Source organism: Myxocyprinus asiaticus, chromosome 15 (genome assembly GCF_019703515.2).
Source record: "Myxocyprinus asiaticus isolate MX2 ecotype Aquarium Trade chromosome 15, UBuf_Myxa_2, whole genome shotgun sequence".
NCBI classification, from domain to species: domain Eukaryota; kingdom Metazoa; phylum Chordata; class Actinopteri; order Cypriniformes; family Catostomidae; genus Myxocyprinus; species Myxocyprinus asiaticus.
The window spans coordinates 28,324,463-28,346,857 of record NC_059358.1 but is presented as its reverse complement, the minus strand read 5'-3'; the positions used below and the strand labels follow the sequence as shown (position 1 = coordinate 28,346,857).

Here is a 22,395-nt window from a genome sequence, read left to right as displayed (position 1 = left end):
GGCCCATTGTTCTACATGACAGAATTTCCTTCCTCCTCAATGGACAACACCTATATCCTGAGAAAGAGAGAGAGAGAGTTTATGAAGTATTCACATACAGACATGTCAGTGACACTGCTACATATAAAGAGGCCAAGAGAAATGGAATAAGGACTAGTCAAACTGTCTGGTGTGCCCAATTAGAATCAGCTGTGCTCTGCCATTCATACAAAAATGTTGTATAGTAAGAGAACTCAGTGGAGATAAAGGTGACATTTATGTGTGAATTGTTAATTTTGGGGTTAACGAAACAATCTACTGGAAATAGAATATCTCTCTAAGGGTTACAAGTGTGTATATGTTTATTACCCAAAGAAAAATCATTTAAGGGATAAGTACAAGTCTAATTAGCACTTGCCTAAGCATGTTTTATCCTTAGTACGCTCTTAGATTTTTGTTGTAGGGCTTTTGCAAAAAAAAGAAAAAGAAAAAGAAAAAAGAGGAAGCAGGAAACCTGGAACAGGATGTCAAAGAGGCACCTGTAACCTTTGACCTTGTCAACAACAGAATGATTGTGTCAGGAAAGAACTATGTTTTTATACCTATATATCCTTATAGCTTATGTGTCTTTATGTGTGAAGAGTAAGAAAGAGAAAAATAAATGGGGAGAGGGGGGTCATTCATTGGTAAATAATAACAATAGTAATTGTATGAAAATTCCTACAGAACTTCAGAATTCAGGGTTTAGAATCTGAGTGCATAACATTTTATCATTCATATCTGTCATTAATGAAAGTTATGCATTCCCCAACCCTTGCTTGTTTGTTAGTTAAATATTTTAGTTAATTTAATTATGCTTACAGCTACCAATAAGAGTGTATACTCTTAGCTCCATTTAACACATTTTACTATATACAGTATTTAAAACCCCTTCCACAGAACTCAAAATTATTAGAATGCAAATTATCCCTCAAAATCAGCAAAGAATATGGGAGGAAACGTCTGCAAATTCTATCTGGGCCTGCTTTTCCATGTGCTTTTCAGTCATTTTTGATTAGTGGATTAAACAAATCATATAGATTCGCTAATGAATCATTCAGACCAATTTGTGAACTGGTTGAAAGCAATCGACTCAAAAGAACAATTCACAGTACTCACAGATATGGTTTGCTTTAAAGCTTTAAACAAGAGCAATATCTAAGTGATGACATTTCAGAGAAGAGCATAACCTAAAACATGTATATTTACTAAAAAAAAAGAAAACTCCCATGACTTTTTAAAATTGTATTAATTTTTTATTTAAAACTTTCTATGACTTTTCCATGCCTGGAAAACACAATGTAAAAAATTTCTAATATTTCTAGGTTTTCCAGGACTGTGTAACCCTGATGATTAGTCAATTAACACAGGGATTACTGACTGTTTCGCATTAGTCGGGATGTCCCATATTTTGTCCGAAATCTTGGCCTTTTGAAAATTTGGCAACCCTAATTTACAAGCCAAGCTCTTTCTAATAAGTTATCTTGTTGCATACAAAAGAAAAGAGTTGCATCTGGTTGCACTCAATGTTATAGCCATCATGAAGAAGGTAAACCACATCCAGAATATTACAGTAGTTCTGGCAGCAGATGCAGTTCTATGTAATGTGTCTATGTCAAAAGCTCTGAAAGCAGTTGGACTCACAGACAGGAAGCTCTGACAGCAGGCTCTGAAGGCTCCTGTGCGTCATTCAGACTTGTATCTCCATGTTTGTTTTTAGTATGTAAGTGAAAGCTCATCCTGTCTCCTGGTTAGAGAGAATGTGCACGGAATGAATAAGTGTGCATACAGTATTTTTATGCTTTCTTTGGCTTTCTTTGAAAGTTCAGCTCCATTACTGTACATCTCTCGGACTCTTGATGCAACAGTTTTGTCTAACTGAGGAGGGGAAGGAGAAGGTGGTTTGGTAGCCAGCAGTGCCCTGTAAAGGCAGAGGACAGTAACTACATTGTCTTCAAGCTTTACTACCTTTGGTCTAGGTGCTGTGGAAAAATGTCCATCACTGATCTAAGTTTAGTTAAGCATTTTCTTGCTGCAATGGCTAAAGCTGTAGTAATCAAGAAAATTATGGTTTGTCAAAACCGTAATAACAACAACTTTCTACTCAGTTGCATACAGTACATGACAGTAAGGAGGTACTGTACATTTATAAATTAGTTTAGATATTAATTTTGGACTCTTATAGAAGGAACATTGCACATTTTCAGGACTATTGCATGTTCATTCTTTTCCCCAAAAATGAGAAGTGATAAGGGTTGTCTATAGAGCAAGCTGTGCCTTCTAAATTAGATAATTGACTCCAATGCAACATAATTGCAGGACAATGACAAGCTCTTAGCCAATTAAAATGCTGTTTGAAGAATGGTCATTCAGTACATGTTTAAAGTAGGTCAACATACAAAAATATAAGTGTTCAGGGATCATAGAAACCTGCAGGGCATCTGATCAGCCAAAAGACTATATGTACACTGCAGAAACCACACTTAGTTATGGTTTACCCAAAGATGTTAATTCTTATCATGCTCCATATTTTGATTTTCAATGTCTGTGCCTTTTGTTTTATGATGGTAGGCTAAATGACAATATTATTTTGTAAACAGTGTAGTGCCCCCAGTATCCAGTCCCACAATGTTAAGTCCTTTTGTATTGCTAAGCGCAGGCCACAAGTCAAGGCAAACATCAAGAAAATATTTGCCACAATATCCGACAATTGCTTATAGGCCTATTATAGGAGTTTCTAAAAATGTGTTTGATTAAAAGACTCTTCCTCTCATACATCGGTAGTTAGTTACCATATTATGCATTGACATCAAATCAAGAAATACTTTGTGATTTAACACTTTAAACACAATTTTATCTAATTATTTACACTGTACACCCCACGCTAAATGCTTTGACTACAACTGAGTGGATGTAATATTGTAAACATAGGATGAGTCTCCAGAAGGAAGCTGTCAGTTTACATCTGAAGATCAGAGAGGACACGCAATAAACACAAAAGGGCCGTACACACATGCAACATACATCTTAATGACAAATATTTATCAAGTGTGTTAATCAAGCCTATATAGTGTACTAGGCTCGTAAGCCCCGTCTTGCGTCATCCTCTTGCTCTGCCCACATGCTTTGTTTTCCCATATTTCAGTGCGCTGGGAAAGTCTTTTGAGATATTACAGATTTATACTGATGGTTCAAATGACCCTATTTCTGGTCAAACAGCATCAGCAATACACATTCCACATTTTAAAATATATGTAAAGAAAAGGACAACAGACTTGATACTTGTTTTTCAATTATGTTAGCACTGCAATGGGTGGAGGAAGTCCACCCAATGAGTGCTCTAGTATGCACTGACTCAGATTCAGCATTGGCAAGTCTGGCAAGTGGGCAGCCATCATCCAGAGATGATATAGTCTGTGAAATTCAACAAAGCATATTTAGAATTAACAGACTAGTCACTGTCATGTACTTCTTATGGGTACCTGCTCACATATGGGGTAGAAGGGAATGAAGAGGCTGATTATCTGGCAAAGCAAGCTTTAAAACACCAAGTGATAGACTTGGACATCACATTGGGTAAAGCAGAATTAAAGGGATGGTTAAGAGTTTTTGCATACAAAAACTGACAAGATAGATGGGATAATGAAGTAAGAGTGCCTGGTCATCTATATAATATTCAAAGACATTATATGTTGGGAGAGGCAATTATAGGACAAGGAGAGAAGAAACAATAATCACCCATCTCCATATTGGGCACTCTGGTCAGTACAGTTCACTTTAAATAATAGGAAAGCACGTATCAGGAAACTGTATACACTGCGATCAGCTGGAAACTTTCAAGTAATGTGCTTCTCTCCAGTAAAGCATATGATGAGAAAAGAATTAAGCTCAAGGGTATCAACATATCTCTATAAACTTTTCTGCAATATTCATCTGGTCAGTACATAGTATATGATGCACTGTTGGAATATTTAAAAGAAACTGGTTTATATAACAGAATTTAGTCTTCCTCTTTTTCTCTCTCTCCTATTATCGATGTTTCACATTCCAGTCCAGTTGGTGGCGTTAATGCACCATTAGCTGGTTTGCCAACCGCCTAAAAAAGAAAAAGAAGGAGTATTTCGAGAGGACATCAGGAGAAGGGCGCAACTGAAGGTAGGCCTCAACATTTGTATTTGTCTCGCTCAAGGTATCTTACAATTGTTAGACTTGTGTGTAAGTTATTTTGAAACAGCGAAAGTCACTGAATAACACTGGGCGCCTCGAGAGAAACTGTGCATTTATATTTGTCCGTTAGCAAGCAGCAGGCTACTTAAACCGGTTATATCAAGGTTATGTTACTTTAACGAATATGCGAGCCGTTTTAAACCACCATTAAACTTATTTTAGTTCTCTAAAATGTACAATTATGCGTTAAATGTTTAGAGATTTAATTTGAAGGATACCGGTTTAAGTTTAGCATGAAGACAGGCCTCGTCTGATCACTTTGGCACCAACTCAAACTATTACTGAAAGTGTGAATGTCAGTGTTTACTCAATGTCCTGCAGACTATCTGTGAAGATGGCTGATGTTATTGAGGACAAGATCAAGAACTACAGAACGGCTCCATTCGATGCCCGTTTCCCAAACACTAACCAGACACGAAACTGTTTTCAGAATTACCTCGGTAAGTGCATTGGAAAGCATTAGAAGTCTCACATTTGAATAAACCATTTAAGTTAATGAAGACTTTATTGTGCCATTGGTACAGCCAGTCGTTGGACTGATTATGAGTAATCAGTTGGCAAACTCGTTATTTTTAGAAGAGACAAAGTGTATCTGTGTGGGCTGTACAAATTCATCAGAATCATCAACATGAATATGAGGCTCTGTTAATTGCCATTCAGCAGATGCTTTTTGAGAAGATTGATTAATCATAGTCTGATAGTAGGACTTGGAGCGAACTTGGCAATTTTTTTTTTTTTTTTCAGGGTCACAACAATAGTAGAGTAGTTGTTATTTAGTAAACCTCCAGTTCTTACATCACTGCTTGTGTTAGAAGTTTAGATCCTTACTGTTGGACTTCCAACCAACTCAGGGCAGGTAGCTTAAAGCAATAGTTCACCCCAAAATGAAAATTCTTATCATTTACTCACCTTCATGCCATCCCAGATGTGTGACTTTCTTTTGAACACAAAGATTTTTAGAAGAATATCTCAGCTCTGTTGGTCCTCACAATGCAAGTCAACAGGGTCTGAAACGACAAAGGTCCAAAAATCACATATGTCAGCATAAAAGTAATCCATGCCACTCCAGTGGTTAAATCCATGTCTTCAAAAGTGATATGATGGGTGTAAGTGAGAAACAGATCAATATTTAAGTCCTTTTTTTTACTATAAGTCTCCACTATCAAATAGGCGTCCAGTGCGCTCTTCTCTCCTTAGTTCTTCTTTTGTTTTTGACAATTATCTTTTAAATAAGTGTCTGTAGTTACATTTTTTTAATATATATATTATATTTCAGACAATTTCCCCCAAAATCGTATCACATTTATAATTTGCAAGACAACTGTACATTACAGCTTTATGCCTTGCAGTAACCCATATAAGTGTTTTACTGATTTGAATTAATAAATGCATCATATTAACCTGAGCTGTCCTGCCATTTACAAATTTTTTTCAACAAAGTGTTCAGTGGATGGGATAATGGATTTCTGGTCACCTGTTTAGTCATCCTGTCAACTTTTGGGCCACATGTAGTGTTTTCACAAGCAGGATCAAAGATTTTGTTAGTGAGTTAAAGATTTTATTGTTGGCTGAACGTATTAAACATATGTATTCCCGAGAGAGGAGACCATGCTACTAAATTGGTTGTGATGTGTAATATACAGTAGATAGATATTAGACCAAATCTATAAATTAAGAATGTGTATATGAACATGAAATGTAACAATCCAATCAAGACCAACACTGACTGATACACAAAGACAATACCTGTACAGTCCAGAAATGAGATATGTAACTGATATGTTAGGAGGATGTTATGAAGTAGACTGATTTAAATGTCATCTTCAAGCTGAAGAGCTCTGAAAATTATAAAAGCCATAGTGATTTTGCTTCTTTTCATATCAAACACTATTCGCCATGTCGAATGATTACGTTTTGAAACATTACCTAGTTAAATTTATACTTACGCTTTGGAAACTGAGCAGCTCAAATTTCCAGTCACATGTATAACCAGGGTTTAACAAAGTTTATTTGAATAAGTTTCATCCAGCACTTTACAAGCTAAAAATGGAAGAAAAAGTCGCTTTTGCTGGGGGAACAATACTAGCACGCTGTGCCTTTATGAGAGCACATGCACGCTAAACAGCGTTTACACTGTACGACGAGAGATGCACAGAGATGGATGGATTTACAGTCCAATAGAAAGAAACTATTGATTTTTTGATTTGTTGTGCTATGTGTGGATTACTACTTTTCACCAACAATGTGAAACATACATTCTATTGATATATTACTATCAGCACACAAGTGTCAAATTCCCAACACATTGTGAATTAACAGTATCAAGAGTAAAGCCCGAAACATACTGTACGCAAGCACATGAACGCAGGTGCTTCTAGCTCGATTTGTACATCGGTACATTCTGAAATATGCCAGACCGCAACTCATAACCCTACACTCAATGTTGCCGTAAAGGGCAGTATAGCAGACATTAGCGTGACCTTTCTGCTTCTATGATGAGTTTTTTCTTTCAACTCAACTACTTCCATGGTGGAGCAACAATTTGAAAAGAATACTTCTGTGAAATTAAGATAAAGTAAATATATTATAGCAACTTATGGTTTGCTGTAAGCAGCTTTATCAGGTTTTATGGCACAAACTGTTGAAGGTAACTCTTTCGCCCTCTTGAGTACTGTTTTTTTTTTTACTGCAGCAGTAACGCAAGAACGCAGTTAAGTATGTTCAACTGGACCACGTGTTGGCAATTCGTTGGCCAGGTACTCGGGTCTGCCTTTGCGTACTTGCATAAAGTGTGTTTCTTGCATAACAAACGGTAGATATTTTTAGTGTACTCGTAGACATTGGACCATCTCTGGCTGATTTCAATCCATATAATTTAATGGTTCTTATGCCTCTCTTTTTCTCAGACTTTCACCGGTGTAGTAAGGCTTTGTCGAGCAAAGGACAGGACACTGCTCCCTGTGAATGGTATCAGAGAGTCTACAAGAGCCTGTGCCCAATGAGCTGGGTAAGACCATTCTACTGAAAATGCCTATTTATCTGAAACCCTATTAGAAATTCGAACCTTAAGAGTCAACATGAAATCAGGTGACGCTGTTTATATTGTTAGTACATGTTTTTATTTTATCACTTATTTCATCTGTGCATATTATTCCAAAGAAAAACCTTCACTAGTGGTATATTTGAACTCCATGTGCCAGGCTTGTGCATGAGCTTTGACTTCATAGGCAGTGAATGGGGAGAACCTAGACTTTTTTTTACACAGAAGTTGATAAAAGTTTTAGCAGAAATATGCATCTAAGATTTACACTTTCTCTTCTGGGAAAAATAGACCAAAATTTTGATGACGACTCCCCTGCTCTGGGTTGAAGAGCTCAACCGATAGTGGATTTTGTTATACCAATAACTAAGGTGGTGATTTAATCAACCGATAGTTATGTAGAATGTAAATGTAAAAAAAAAATCCTTACTGTGATTGGCACACCATAGAGGCTACAAAATTAATAAAATCCCAGATAGTGTTATCACGGTACTAAAATTTCAGTAGTCTGTACCAATACCAGTGAAATTTCATGGTTCTCAATACCAATTTCGATACCACAGCAAAAATATAATTAAATAATTATTTAAAAAAATTATGGTTTAATAATTATTATTTTCCAGAACTTGTTTTAGGGTTTAATTTAATTTCATCATCAAAATGGTGTCTAATCAATTCATTCTTAAAAATGTAACAAGTGAAAATGGAACTTTACCACATTATTGCAATTTTTTTATCTTTTAATCAACAGCAGTCTTGCTTGTGATATATTGCTTTATTATTATTATTATTATTATTATTACGGTGAATATTACATTTTACTATACAATTGTTATATATTTGTCACAGTTTCTTCAATTTCAGGCATCTACCTTTTATTTAGAATTGTGTTTTTTTTTTTTATGATGTGGGTTTTTTGCCAGAAGCTTCACTTTATAGATTAATAAACAGTTAAACAGTTCACAACAGGGTCCGGTGTGATCATTTGAAGACTTATGTCACATGTGAAATCTCATCTCTTTACACTGGCCTTTGAGTCTGACAAATTAAATGTAGGACACAGTTTTGGAGTGTTCGGATTTTAGATTACTGGTGTTTGTGTATGTGGTAATTTTCAAATGTTATGTTTTACATTTTATTACTGTGAAGCACTTTGGTCAACTCTGTTGTTTTAAATGCTATATAAATAAAGTTTGAGTTGAGATTAAAGCGCAAATGCTGTGATTGAATTATATATATATATATATATATATATATTAGGGGTGTAACGGTTCTCGGTAAAAAAAAAAACAAACCGTATGGTTCAGTAAGCATTTGCACCACGGTTCGTCTCAAGTTTAATGACCCCTCTGGATCACACAGTTTGACGAAGAAAATAAAGCGCCAAATAGACATGCTTAATTATAACCTCCGCTAATGCACATTTATCGTTCTGTAGACACGCTTTGCATGTTTCACGTGGGTCAACTTTCTGCAGTGAGAAGCTGTCCTATTAATTGTAAGTATGTTAAATCAGTTGATGACATCACAGTTCTGCACGCATTAGTGTGAAGTTGAAAATGGCAAGCTGAGAAAACAAGTCGCAAGAGAGAAGCCCCTGCATCATTAAAGTCTCCTGTCTTGGAACTTTTTCTTTTTGCAGTCAATCACAACTGCGATGGTCATAAAACATTTACAAAACAGGCACTGTTTGCAGACATTGCTCGATGCGAGTGGCGTATAAATAAATCGACTTTGTTCATTGCCAAAGTTATGTTGCCCTACTACGCTGATGAAGATGTGGGATTTCCGCATATGATTAAAACACTCGTATTGCGTTACGACATCCCTTCTAGCATCCATTTTAACAGCAAAGTTTTTCCTTCTATAGTGATGTACAGCTACCAAATGTTGAATATATGTTGAGTTGAGTATGAAATGCACTTTGTTGATGCATTTAGAATAAATGCAGGTATTAAGTTAAATGTTGAGTTAGTAATTAGAGAATTTTATTTTTATTTTTTTTAGTTAAGGACACTAACGAAAATTAACCATGGTTGTATTCCGTAATACAGTAGTAGCCATATAGTAACCATGGTTTTAATATTACAGTAGCCTTGACTGAAGTAACAATGACTGCTGTCACCATTGATTTCTTGGCAGAAATCATAGTTTTGATAAAATTAACCATTGTTTACAACAGTAATACGGTAGTTTCAATATAGCAACCTTGATTTTACTATAGTATTGTAACCATGTTAATTTTGTGGTTACTATGATTTTATTACAAATACCATGGTTAAACTATGGTTATTGTAGTAAAACCAAGGTGATTTGTAATGAGGTAAAAAAAAAATTCTGAACATAAATACCGTACCGAATCAGTGACCCTAAAACCTTGATACAAACCGAAGTGTGAGAAATTTGAACCATTTCACCCCTAATAAATGTGGTTTACATGTGCTGCGTGGTTCACAGTGGATCAGTGCTCTGCTCTGTCATCTGATACAACACAAATTATTCTCAATGTCTGTGGAGTTTCCAGTGTTTGAGCGGTCAGATTTATACATTCAAGGTACGCAGCTCATCTGTGCTAAGATTGCAGCCTTCAGCAGTTTAATAAATAACACTAGGACATGTCACGATTTTAATATGATAAATTTTCTATTTCAGTGTAAAAGGAGTAACAGAGCATGCGTTCAAAATAAGCCTGTGAACATTTTAAAGCAGTCATGTGTTAGTCATATTGCGTGCTGGTACCGGATTTGAGTCGGTGATCGGTACTGTAGAAACACTTGTATCGTTACATCTTTTTTTATTTTAGTATCTACTTAGTACCGAACTTCCGGTACTTTTGACAGCACTAATCCCAGATGTAGTTGATTGTTCAACTAAAATCCTAGTATTAATCTGAAAAATGAAGATTTGGTGCATATTGCGGGACTTTTAACTGTAAACATGCTCGAAACGCATCGGGCACTCTTATTTTTAAATGACGGAGACTTTGCATGTTACAATGCTGTATATTTAATTGTTTAAAAGAACTATATCTGCAACTATCGCCATTTTTTTTTTGTTTTTTTACCAATAACCTTTATTTGCAAAAAGCAACCATCGGCATGGGTAAAACTGATGTATCTGTCTACCTCTAAAACAAATATTTGTTCAATACTGTAGAATGAAATTGTCCCCTCTCCTTTAAATATGAATGCCACCAGCCACTGATCTAATGCAACAGTAAGCAAAAAGTATCTCGAATAAACAAAGTTGTAAGCAAATAATTTGACAGCCTAATATTTTGGACACATCAGTGTTGTTCTGATGATGACCTGGGCCTCTTCATCAGGACTGTCTCTCTCGGATCTTTGCTCCTTCACAATAGAATGAATTGAGTGTCTTTATTGCTTTTGTCCATCGTACAAGTTGTCAACACCGGCGTCGGAACGAGTTTTGAAGTGGGGGCGCAACAAACTGGGCTGGTTGTGACATCATCACAACAACATTCTGCAGTCAATATGGCCAGTTTATAAAAAAGAAATAATAAAAAAAATGAATATGGCCAATTTATACCAGACCAGCTTCCAACATTGTCAAATCATGGTGACTGACTAGTTATTTATCAACATACACAGTTCGAATGCTGACGTAATCTAACTAAAGAGATTCAAATCTGTTTCTGTGCCACTGGCTATACCCTTGTCATTGCACAGTTCAGGCATACCTTTGATGAGGCTGCTTGCTTCAGTTTCGGATACTTCTGGAACACTGTATTGGTTCAACTACGTGTCGTATGGGTCCCTCTTTTTTTTATGTCTCTATTAAATCATTTGACAGTCACTGTATTGTTTGTGTCTGCGTTCAGCAACGTTACACAAGCACTAAATGCCCTGTGTTTTATACCTTTTTTTAAAACGGCATATTGCATTCAACATTGTGTGACTTGAAGAGTTAAGGGTTAAAGTTATGCTTTGACTTTAAGACTTATCTTCGATATCAGTCTTGTCTTACTGTGAATTAAGTCAAATTTCCCTCTTGAAAAAAGAGTAACACGAAACCCACATCACCCGTTCGTTTACTTGATAAGCTTGATAACATTGTGCAAACAGTTTAGCTTGATAACATTCTTCAAACAGTATATGGGCATTCTGCAACTATCATATAAGTCATATAATGCAAGTTGTTACTACTTACGTAAACATCTGGACTTGTGTATACCAGAACATCTCCTTATAGTTCACCATCACCACGCATCTACAAACAACAACTAGCCAGCGCCCTCATCCACTTTCTTTCATTTCTGGCTTTTTTATTCATGTTCTGGAGATTTTGTAGATCAATAGTTAGATTAATCAATCAGATGTCTGCATTTTTTCACTTTATTGGTGCAAAGGGCAAAATGGCATGGTTATCTATTTAAATGAATATCAGATGCTAAAACTACATTGAATTATAGTATTAATATACTTTAACATCTGTTGTTGTTAATTTTTGAGGACTTGCTGTTGTCACTGCATAATTAATGAGATGCATCTGCAGGTTATGGGGACTGTTTGGGGGTGTTATTAATTAACATTTAAAAGTTATTGGGGGTTATAATTATGTTTTAAGTTTTGTTTAAAGTTAATTGTCATTTTATGAAGCGTGACACCTGCTGATGGGCTCACATGACCTGGTAAGTGTGATACACACTTAGAAGCATTGATTCAAAACAAGTGATTCGTTAAGATTTCGAAGCTTTACAAAGCGAGTTTAAGTGCCCATCTCATGTTTAAATTTGATGAAGCCTGACTTATTGATTGCTTGAGCGAGACATCAGTTTGATCATTATTATCTATCAAGAACAGGAAAACAATGATTCAAAGCAGCTAGTATTCACTCCTTTTTAGTCAATTCCCATGCTATATTACTATTAATGCATGTGCCAGAAGAGCACATACTTTTATGTCAGCCGAATTTCAGTTAGGCTAAAAGTGGGGGGGCCGTGGTCCCCTGGTTCCGACGCCCGTGGCTGTCAAGGGTGTTTTTGAGGTGAACTCAAATCTATAGTCTCTTTAAAAAAAATTAAAAGGATGCGCCCTTCAATATGACCCGTACCAACTTCCTGTTTCAATAGGAAATGCATCAACATGGGAAAGAACATTGTGTTTGTCAAACCATTTCATTGGGTATTTGGGTATCACAATATTTTTGGATAGTAATGTATAAACGGGATATTGGTGTTGATATAGGAATAGCAAAACTGTTGAAAAACCTTATATAATTCAGTTAGCATTTTCAGCATCCCACTATTATTTAACTGCCCTCTTCAAAATTGATCAATTTAGCAGATTTCATTAATCACCAAAACGTTGAGAAACAAATTGGCGCAGTCATAGTGCAACCTCATGTTAGTTACTCCGAGTTCTCCATTCTTCATTATTTTCACTTACCCCACACAAGGCTTGGGTTTGTCACAAATAAGTATCACTGTCATGGTATTTACTTGTGCTCCTGGAAGACAGCCAGTGCTGTATGCCAAAATGTACTTAATAATCCCGAGTGTTGCTGTTGTGCTTCTTTCCTATATCCTCAGTTAAAATATGGGGGGGAGGGTCAGTATCTGTAAGACTGAAACTTAAATACTTGCTGATTCAAATTAGAGGCATAAAATCATTTGAAAACAGCGCTAACGGTGCTTCTGTGTACATAGGTTCAGACGATTTCATGTGTATATCAACTATAGCCAGCAGGGTCTCCTTACCTTTTCTTTAATCTAATGATCCCTATTCATAGACTTCATAAGAGTGTAGTAGATAAGTACATTGGTTCAAGGAAAGAACAATCTAGTGAGGTAAGTTAAAGTACATCTTCTGCAATTGCTAAATCCTGCAATTAATTATAGAGGAATGTTTAAAGATCTGCTCGGTCAGCAATCTTATCTATGACTTAATATTACTTTTCCCATTCCCTTCCCATTTATACAGCCAGAGACAGTTGATCACTGTGACATTTTTTTGAGAACAGTGAAGAAATGTAGTAAAGGTTTGCTGGAATTTATGTCTGACATGCAGTGTGTTGTTGTGTTCTTTCTTCAGGTTGAGAAATGGGATGGCCAGATTGAGGATGGAAGCTTTCCTGGAAAGATCTAAATGCTTGCTGTTACTTTCAACCTATGGACTCCCAATGTTTTGTAGAGTACCTCATATTATAATTATTAATATGATTTTGATGTTGTCTTTTTGGTTTGCAAGCTTAAGGATAAAAGCTCATTCAGAGAGGAACTGTGTCATAAAGTCAGCGTTTTGAGGTCATAACATGGCATCATGCTTGGTTTCACTTACTGTTGAAAGTTACAAAATAAAGACACACAATTTCAACCAATGTTGGTTTTGTATTTGTTTTACCTCTGCTTTGGTAAAAGTATTTAAAAGTGTTTATTTCTGCCATGTAAACGATGTTTTTTTTTTTTTGTTTGTTTTTTTTGTTTCAATGTTTCTTACTCAAACACACTACTGAATTTCCAAGGTACATTATAATACTTAAGTCTGACCTAGAGACTTGACAATGGAGTCTCTAGTGACTCCTTGAGGTGTGGAGTTGGAGAAGCAAAATCTAATTTTATTTGTACTGTACTTCCTACAATACATATTATTGTTCCAAAGCAGCCTTACTGAAAATAATGGCATATACTGTATACCCCCCAGTAAGCAAGCCAAAATCAACAGTGGTAAAAAAAAATTATTTTCAGACCGTATGCAGTGTTGGAATTATGAAGAGTGTCAAAAACCAAGGTTATTTCTCTTAATTCCACAGGATTTATTTGTTTATATTAGCGCTTACCTTTAGTTACTGGCTTTAGCCATGCAGAGATCAAGTCATCTCACAGAGGCTAATTCAGTTTGAATTGGCAGTATAAGGTAACAAGGTAAGTCAGTAATAAGCAGTCAATACAAGGTTACAGAGAGCCACTTGAATAACGCCGGGAATAATCCTGCTGCTTAAATTGATCATGCTATTGACTGCTGTGCATTACAAACAGCAGATGGCAGTAAAGTAATATGACTTGGGTGCTCATTGCAGTAGCTGGTTAAAGGCAGTAGGATCTTAAAAAGTAGTCGACAGCTGACTTAAAATGTATTGTAAATATAATACTAAATGTAAAAATGTGACCATTTATGGGAATAGCTTATCTTTATTATTTTTGTTTACTTTCATTTACCCACTTTAATTTCGATTGAGTAAAGCATTCCCCTGACTGAGAGGGCTTCCCAAAGTTAACCAATGATACAGTCAAATAACATTTTAGATTGTGAATCAAATACTACAGGTCCTTATTTAGACTTTGTTGTTCCTATGAATTTAATTTTGTGTTTTTAAATATACATTTAAGAGAAGTAATTATGTTAGTTTCAGGAAATGCTTTAAGGAGAATGTTTCATTCCTGAAACATTTGCTTTGACTTGCATTTACCCTTACTCCTTTTTCATAAAGTCTTTTTGTTTTCTAAAGTTTTTTTCGTTATCAGATCCAACCATCACATACAGTAACAACAAATGATTTTTCCCCTTTATGGAACAGTCGGAAGGTCAGAAGTTATTCAATCAGGTTAGATTAGGTAATGAATTGCAGAATGTCAGCAGACATTCTGCAATTCAAAAACTGCAGTAGTTAAGTGTCTTACTCAATGAAGCACAGGAAGTGTAGTAATCAGGATATGAACCAATGCCTTCATGCTCACAAAGCAGTTTTCATTGTCATTAAAGGTGTAATTATGCACTCTTGACTTTGTCACCCTGATAACATGGTACCAGGTTTAACACTTGATGCACTGCAAACCGAAACATATGGTGAGATATGGAAAAAGAAACAATCATCTATACACTCTTGCCAATTAATAATTAAAAAAAAAAAAAAATTCTTAGCAGATGAAGCTGTATTTGTAGGCTACATTAAAGATGCTATATGTAACCATTTTCTTGTAATAATCACCCTTTGATAATAATAATCACCAATGTTTGAATGGCTTGTAACGCAGCTTAAAAAAATGAGCCCTTCCCGGACTTACTGGGTTGCCTATTAAAGCCTTTAGATTCATTTTCATGCGAAGGGAGCGGGTCGCTTTTGCCAGGAAAATCCAAAGGATGTGACGTTTATGCGCACTCCCGAGAGCCTTGCTTCAGTGCTTCTCTTCCGCTATTCAACAGCGACAACAAACTGTTTTGGGGATCAAAACCGACCCTGAATTGGCGTTCTTATTGGACAGGTAAGCTTACATAACTGCAAAGCATGTGAAATGTAGTGCCATAAGGATTGATCTGTGTCATTTTAGCTAAACTACAATAACACATGAAATGAATGCTAGACAATGTTCAAGATAATGCAAAAACATATATAATGTACAGTCTATTTTATAAACAGCTACTGTCATCATCCACCAAATTTAGCTAACAGCTGTTGATAAAGCTGGCTAGATAGCTAACGTAGGCTATCGTATTAATGCAGTCATTGTATCATGCAAAGAAAAGTGATTACTTCAAAATACAGTCTCGCATAGTCAGACCTCTATCCACACTTTGTTTTAGCCCTGTTCCAGTACTGGAGAGTCAAATATAATATACAGTCTCAAAGTTTGTAGTAAAACAATCATAACTGTGTAATTTTAATTATGCTACCTCAACTGTCAGCATGATGTCGGTGAATCACATTGTCTCTTTGTACGTTACGTCATTGTTTTGGTCGATGCTCGCATCCCTATGGAGTGAGTGCGCGATCACGAGCAACAGGTAGATGGCTGCAGTTCACTTAATGGCCACAGGTGTCATTAATAACAAGGGTTTCTGCATCTTACATACTGCACCTTTAATACAGTTATCAGTTAAGCCACCTTTTCACTGCATCCAACAAACGACAGACGATGGACCGGAAGTCCAATGGAGAGTCACACAGGGGCTGCGTGAGGTTCTGACTGTCTCTGGATGCGACATTTTCAGATCCGATTTGAGCTTTGGCTGCGTTACAATATTTCAACTCGTGCAACTAGACCATATGCAACCGCCCGACCGGAAGTGATGTATTCATACAAAACTATCAGCGCAAAGTGAGAAATATCAATAGACTTTGTCCTAAACTTTATTTCTAAACGCCTGCTACTTCTGTATTTTGGCCAATTAATAATGTAGAAGTCAGAAATGATTGTTTGCATTGCAAATATCACAAAAAGCTTTACCTCCCCCCCATTCCCCCCAGAAGCTATGCCCCTGTATGCATGTGTCATTTATTTCTGCACACACAAAACCTACCTATTTAAAATCACATCTATGAAGTTCTGATTCATATTTGCTGAATTAGGGTTGTTGTTGCTATAAAAACAGTAATAATGATAAATAATACTGTTAATAATTAATACTGAGTGAATTTTAATCATTCATTTTATTGAATTCATTCATCTGCTCAACAAAATCACACACAGTAATGTCATTCTGAGGTCAACTTCTGGTAGTTTCTTCAATTAACAAAATCCATTGCGAGCAAAATGACAATTAATCACGAATGCCACTAGAGGGGAAAACACGACAGTTGGATGTGAATGTCAGAGACAGTGAAAAGGCGGTTTTAGTAATAAAGCAATATCTTTGTCAACAATTCTATAAAAGATCATGTTACATGATCATGCTTGTTATAGTCTGATTCATTGCTCTATTATCATAATTTAAAAGAAAAATACTTGTTTAGTTTTGCAGAGCTTGTTTCTCAGACAGATGTGGTTGATGTCTGTTGAATACTTCTACTTAAACTCTGTGACAATGAAACAGTTATTGTTGTCAAGTGAGTGCTACTGTGAGAGGCTGACTTTTTTGTTTGTAAATAAACAGTCCTCCCTTACAAGACTGGACAATTTGTGGGGTTTGTCTGGCACTTGATACAAGTGTGTGATCTAGCGATTAAAGCAAATGTTTCATTGCCTGCGCTCATATTTGTAGATATCATTTGGTTTATGGAAATGAGTGAGGCTTAGGCACATTACAATCAATTTCAATATCTTATTGAATACACAGATAGGGCAATCGCTAATCATGGATAATATAAAGTTTGAAGAGAGCACATGTAAACCCTAGCACTGCCATTCCTTGAAATATCAAGTTGGCTTAGTAAAAAAATGACTTGAAATGCCAAGTTTTGAGCTTATAACGGAAATATCTATGTTCCTTGAACTTTTTTTCTAAAAACAAAAACATAGACTTAAGATTTTAAGTGTAAATAACTCAAACAATTGAGTTCAAAATTGTGGCTATAGGGAATACCCATACTGCCTTGCACTTGAATACATTCATTATGTTTTCTTGATCAAAGGGAAGTAGTTGTTATTAAGAATTCATTGAGGTTTTAGCACTTTTGTAGAATTATATATGTTGTTTTGTTGCAAATAGTTGTTTCATGTGATGTCACCATTAGGTTGATCTGTGTCCCCTTTGGTCAAGTTGGACCCTATTAAGTCTATTTCAGTTTCCTTTAAAGTCTGTCACTTCAATGCTGCATCATTGCTGATGCTATGGGGTTACCTCCGCGGGTGTAACCAGTCTCTGAAACTGTTTAAAATCTTGCCAGTTTTAATTGGCAGATAGTTCTTTGTGCTCTGCCTCCCTAGTGCATGTCATAGGGCGAATATATGGCTCATCAGAATTTTCTCCTTCAGGGTAGTGATACCTCTCTCTCGTACTCTGCACGTCAACTGGATTTTCTCTACTAGAATCGCCATCAAGATTTGCACACTTCACAGTGGGTGGATCTGAGTTTTCTTCTACTTCCTGTGGTGCTTTAGTGATCACCGATAACTACTCTTTGCTGTTGAATGACAGAATGTGGAATTTTCCCTCCTGTGTGTCAGCGGATGGACAAGCATCTTTGCCGTTTTCACCGCTTCACAGTGACTTGATTATTCTACGCATGTGGTCCTCAAGGGAAAAAATCTTTTGAATTATTGGAATTTTATTGAATTTTGTGTGTGACATACGTGCTACAGCCTGATTGTATTTGTGTGTATTTGTGTATTGTGCACAATCGTAAAAGAGACGTTTGCTTATCGACATCTTTATAAAGATGGCGTTTTGCAAATGTTTCCACAAGCATGTCCCTCTGTGTGGTGGCCACAAGTGCTGTTTTACGTACAGCGGCGATTGTTGAGGCTGATTGTGTTCACTGTGAATGCATGAATCTCAAGATGCTGTGCCCTCGACTTGTTTTTTTGTTCTGAAAGCTGAAGCCATCCCCCTCTCCTACCACTATACTTCTGTGGCTTCTGAGGATCTGCATGAGGGAGGTGCGTGAGGATGGGGAAAAGACCATGGAGATTTCAGGGAGATTTATCGCTGGCTCAGCCTGGCATGCCTCCTCAACTCCACTTCAGGTATCTTTGCCCATTTAGTACAAGCACTGTGATTGCCTGGGCAGAGCCCATGCTGACAGCACTTGCCGTGTTTGATCTGCGTTTTTGGTGGATGTATAAAAATTCGAAACACTTTGCTCTCAGCTTGCTTTCGTTCTGAAAGCTGAGGCCAGTCTCTCCTCCCGCCATACTCCTGTGGCTCCTGAGGGACCGCATGAGGGAGGCGTGTGAGAATATAGGATATAGTTCAGTGAGAAGTTGAGGATGATTTGTCACCGGCTTGCGCCTTGCATTTCTCTTCTCATCACTGTGCCAGTTTGGGACTTAGCGCTTGTGTTAAAAGCACTCACAAGCCTCCAGTTTGAGCCACTGGATACAGTTAGTTTAAGCATACTCTCATTAAAGACTGCACCGTTTATCACTTTGGCTTCAGTAAAACATGTCGGGCACAGCGGCTCCTGCATAAAGTTTGGACCAGGCTTGTCAAAAGCCATTCTTATAACTAAGAAAGGCTACATCCGGAAAGTTTTGACCACTCCCTTCAGGGCACAGGTTATTACCCTTCAGGCTTTTACCCTCCATTTGCTTCGGACAAAGCAGAGCGGCTGCACCGACCATGTCCTGTAAGGGCACTGCGTGCATATGTCGATTGTACAAGGTAAATGAGACTTTCGGATCAGCTCTTTGTCTGCGTCACGGGTCGCTTTAAATGTTTGGCCATCTCCAAACAAAGGCTTTCACATTGGAAAGTGAATACCATTGCGCTCACATATGACTCGCAAGGCATACAGAGGCATGGCCTCTTCATGGCATTGTCTAATGAGGTTTCCCTTGAAGATATCTGCCTAGCTGCAGGTTGGGCTTCCCATAGCACTTTCGCTACGTTTACAACCTGGATGTCACCTCTCTGTCTTCCCATGTGCTTACTGTGAAGGAGGGCTGCTTACTACCAGCTTTTTTATACATGGTCATCGCATAATCCGCAGTCAGTAGTCACCTTTTTACTATCCATTTGGTTAGTGCCTTCTATACATATACACACATGAAAGTGATTTAAATCATCCTGTGACGCTCCGCTACCCGATCCGGTTAACATCATCGCCATGTATATCCATCTCTTCATCATTTTGCTTCTCTGTTCTTAATATGATATAAAGAGGAGACTCTGTTAGACTTTTACTACTCCATTGGCTAGTAGGCATCATTCCACGTGCGAATCAGTAGCACGGTGTGATGGTATACAATCCCCATATCATCAGCAATGACACAGCATTGAAATGACGGACTTAAAAGGGAACGATAAGGTTACGACTGTAACCACGGTTCCCTGAAAGGCTGAGTAAGCTGGCTGCGCTATTGAATCTTCGCTACAAGGGCTGAGTATTGCTCTGTACCCTTCAATCGAATATTCTGATGAGATAGCACTGGGTGCCACTGTTTATACGCCCGATTACGTGCTAGGGAGGGGGAGCACAAAGCACTGTCTGTCATTTTAAATTGGCAAGATTTTAAAGAGTTTCAGAGATTAGTTACACCTGCAGAGAAAACCCCATAGCGTCAGCAGTGATGCTGCATTCCTTCTCCAGGTGCAACTGAAGTACAGGTATCTATGCATTTCAGTGGAGAATTAAGTTTATTTAATGATTGACCTAGAATCAGTTATAATCTTTATTTAAGCTGTGTTTTTGTATGACCTAAATTTGAGTCCATTCAATTAAAATTATTAAATAGAAACAACAAAATGTAAATAGAAAATTTAATCTACTTGAAAATTAAAGTCTTCTTGTATCTAGTTACCTTTATTTAAATAGTTAATAATATATTATCACCTAGTTAAAGGGATTGTTAATTGAAATATGAAAATTCTCTCATGATTTACTCACCCTCCTGGCATCCCAGATGTGTGACTCTTTCTTCTGCAGAACACAAATGAAGATTTTTAGAAATATATTTCAGCTCTCAAAATTTTGGCACCCATTCACTTGCATTGTATGGACCTACAGAGTGTCATTGCAGTCTTTTCCTCTAAAAACTTTAAGGATGCTCTACGAGCCTGTAGTAGTCAATGATATCGCTATTGCAGTATCCTTACAGCATCAAGACAGCATAAGTTTCCATAGGCTTCAGTTATGTGCTGTGTATGATGCACTAAACCTAATATTTTATTGCCAATACATGGACAGACTTGTTTAAATGTCATCAACATACACTAGATAAAATATTTTCAAAGGTGCATTACCATTACTACAACAGAGAATTAAAACAAAAGTAAAAGGCCTACACTTTAGAAAAAAAAAAAAACCCTGAAGTGAAGAAGTCTGAAACCAATTTAAAACAGATGTGTAATGTAGATCAAAAACTAACAAACAAAATGTCAGAAAAAGTCAAGTTGGCCATCAAACCACATTCTAGCAATGCTCTAGTGATAGCGAAGTCTTTGTCTTGTCCAATCTAACTCACTAGTGATGCGCCCGAAGCTGAATACCTTATTCGGAAAGACACGAATATTGACTTCAAAACGAATAATGGATTCATCTGAATAATATAAAAAATATTCGTTTGACTGATTATCCAAAAAGCACAAGGATAAAGCGACATTTTAAATAAACATATCCAAAATTACAATTAATTTATGAATCTGTGCAGCCAATATTTCTAAAGTGTAAACCTTATGAATGGAAATGCGCACCGTGTGATTTCAGATCGGATGGGCGCGATCTCTGTTAATTGTGTGCGTCTGGAGCTTATCAAGTGAAACATTAATTAAGATACAACATCATATACACTTTCCACTTCTTTTTTTTATTATCCCCATTTCACCTCAGTTTGGAATGCCCAGTTCCCACTACTTAGTAGGTCCTCATGGTGGCACAGTTACTCACCTCAATCCGGCTGGAGGAGGACAAGTCTCAGTTGCCTCCGCTTTTGACAGACGCTTGTGTCAATCTGCACATCTTATCATGTGGCTCGTTGTGCATGACACCACGGAGACTCACAGCATGTGGAGGCTCATGCTACTCTCCGCAATCCACGCACAGCTTACCACGTGCTCCATTGAGAGCGATAACCACTAATCATGACCATGAGGAGATTACCACATGTGACTCTACCCTCCCTAGCAACTGGGCCAATTTGGTCGCTTAGGAGACTTGGCTGGAGTCACTCAGCACACCCTGGATTCAAACTTGCGACTCCAGGGGTGGTAGTCAGCGTCAATTCTCACTGAGCTACCCAGGCCCCCTACACTTTCCACTTCTTGAAATGTCTATGTTAATGTATCACACGATTCACATGTGATTCTCATGTATTCATTTGTAGCCTAAACCTGAGCGTGATGTTAAATTCCTGACCTGAAGTGATGATTTCACGTTGGAGCCCTTCTATCCATCTCTTAAAGTTGAACACATTTATATCCACATCAGTGATTAACATTATTAACTGGTTAAGACTTTATTCCGAAAAAAAGTTAAAATGCTCCATAAGGGTTTAAATGCTCCATAGAGTATTCATCTAGTAGGAATATTCCTCCTTATATAAAACGAAGAAACTGAAACATGCTTTTCTTCTTCTTCTTCTTCTTCTTTAAACTGTGCTAAATTTGAGAATGTTAAGTGTTCTTGAACTCTGGTAAGGCGCTATATAAATTTAACATTATTATTATTATTTAACTAAATAATGGTGTCTTATCGTAAAAAATCCTGATTGACTTGCGGGACTTTCACTTGTTTGTAGGCTATATTGATTTTATTTGAATTTATTATTCACAGCA

General features: G+C 36.9%; 1 protein-coding gene across 1 annotated transcript; it reads left to right on the top strand.

Moving 5' to 3' along the window:
- The first annotated feature begins 4,055 nt into the window (after window positions 1-4,055).
- Window positions 4,056-13,624, top strand: LOC127453272 (cytochrome c oxidase subunit 6B1). Its single transcript, XM_051719509.1, has 4 exons — window positions 4,056-4,173; window positions 4,567-4,685; window positions 7,152-7,252; window positions 13,339-13,624. Exons 2-4 carry the CDS (start codon window positions 4,580-4,582, stop codon window positions 13,390-13,392), a joined length of 261 nt encoding a protein of 86 aa, XP_051575469.1. The 5' UTR covers window positions 4,056-4,173; window positions 4,567-4,579; the 3' UTR covers window positions 13,393-13,624.
- Window positions 13,625-22,395: the final 8,771 nt, after the last annotated feature.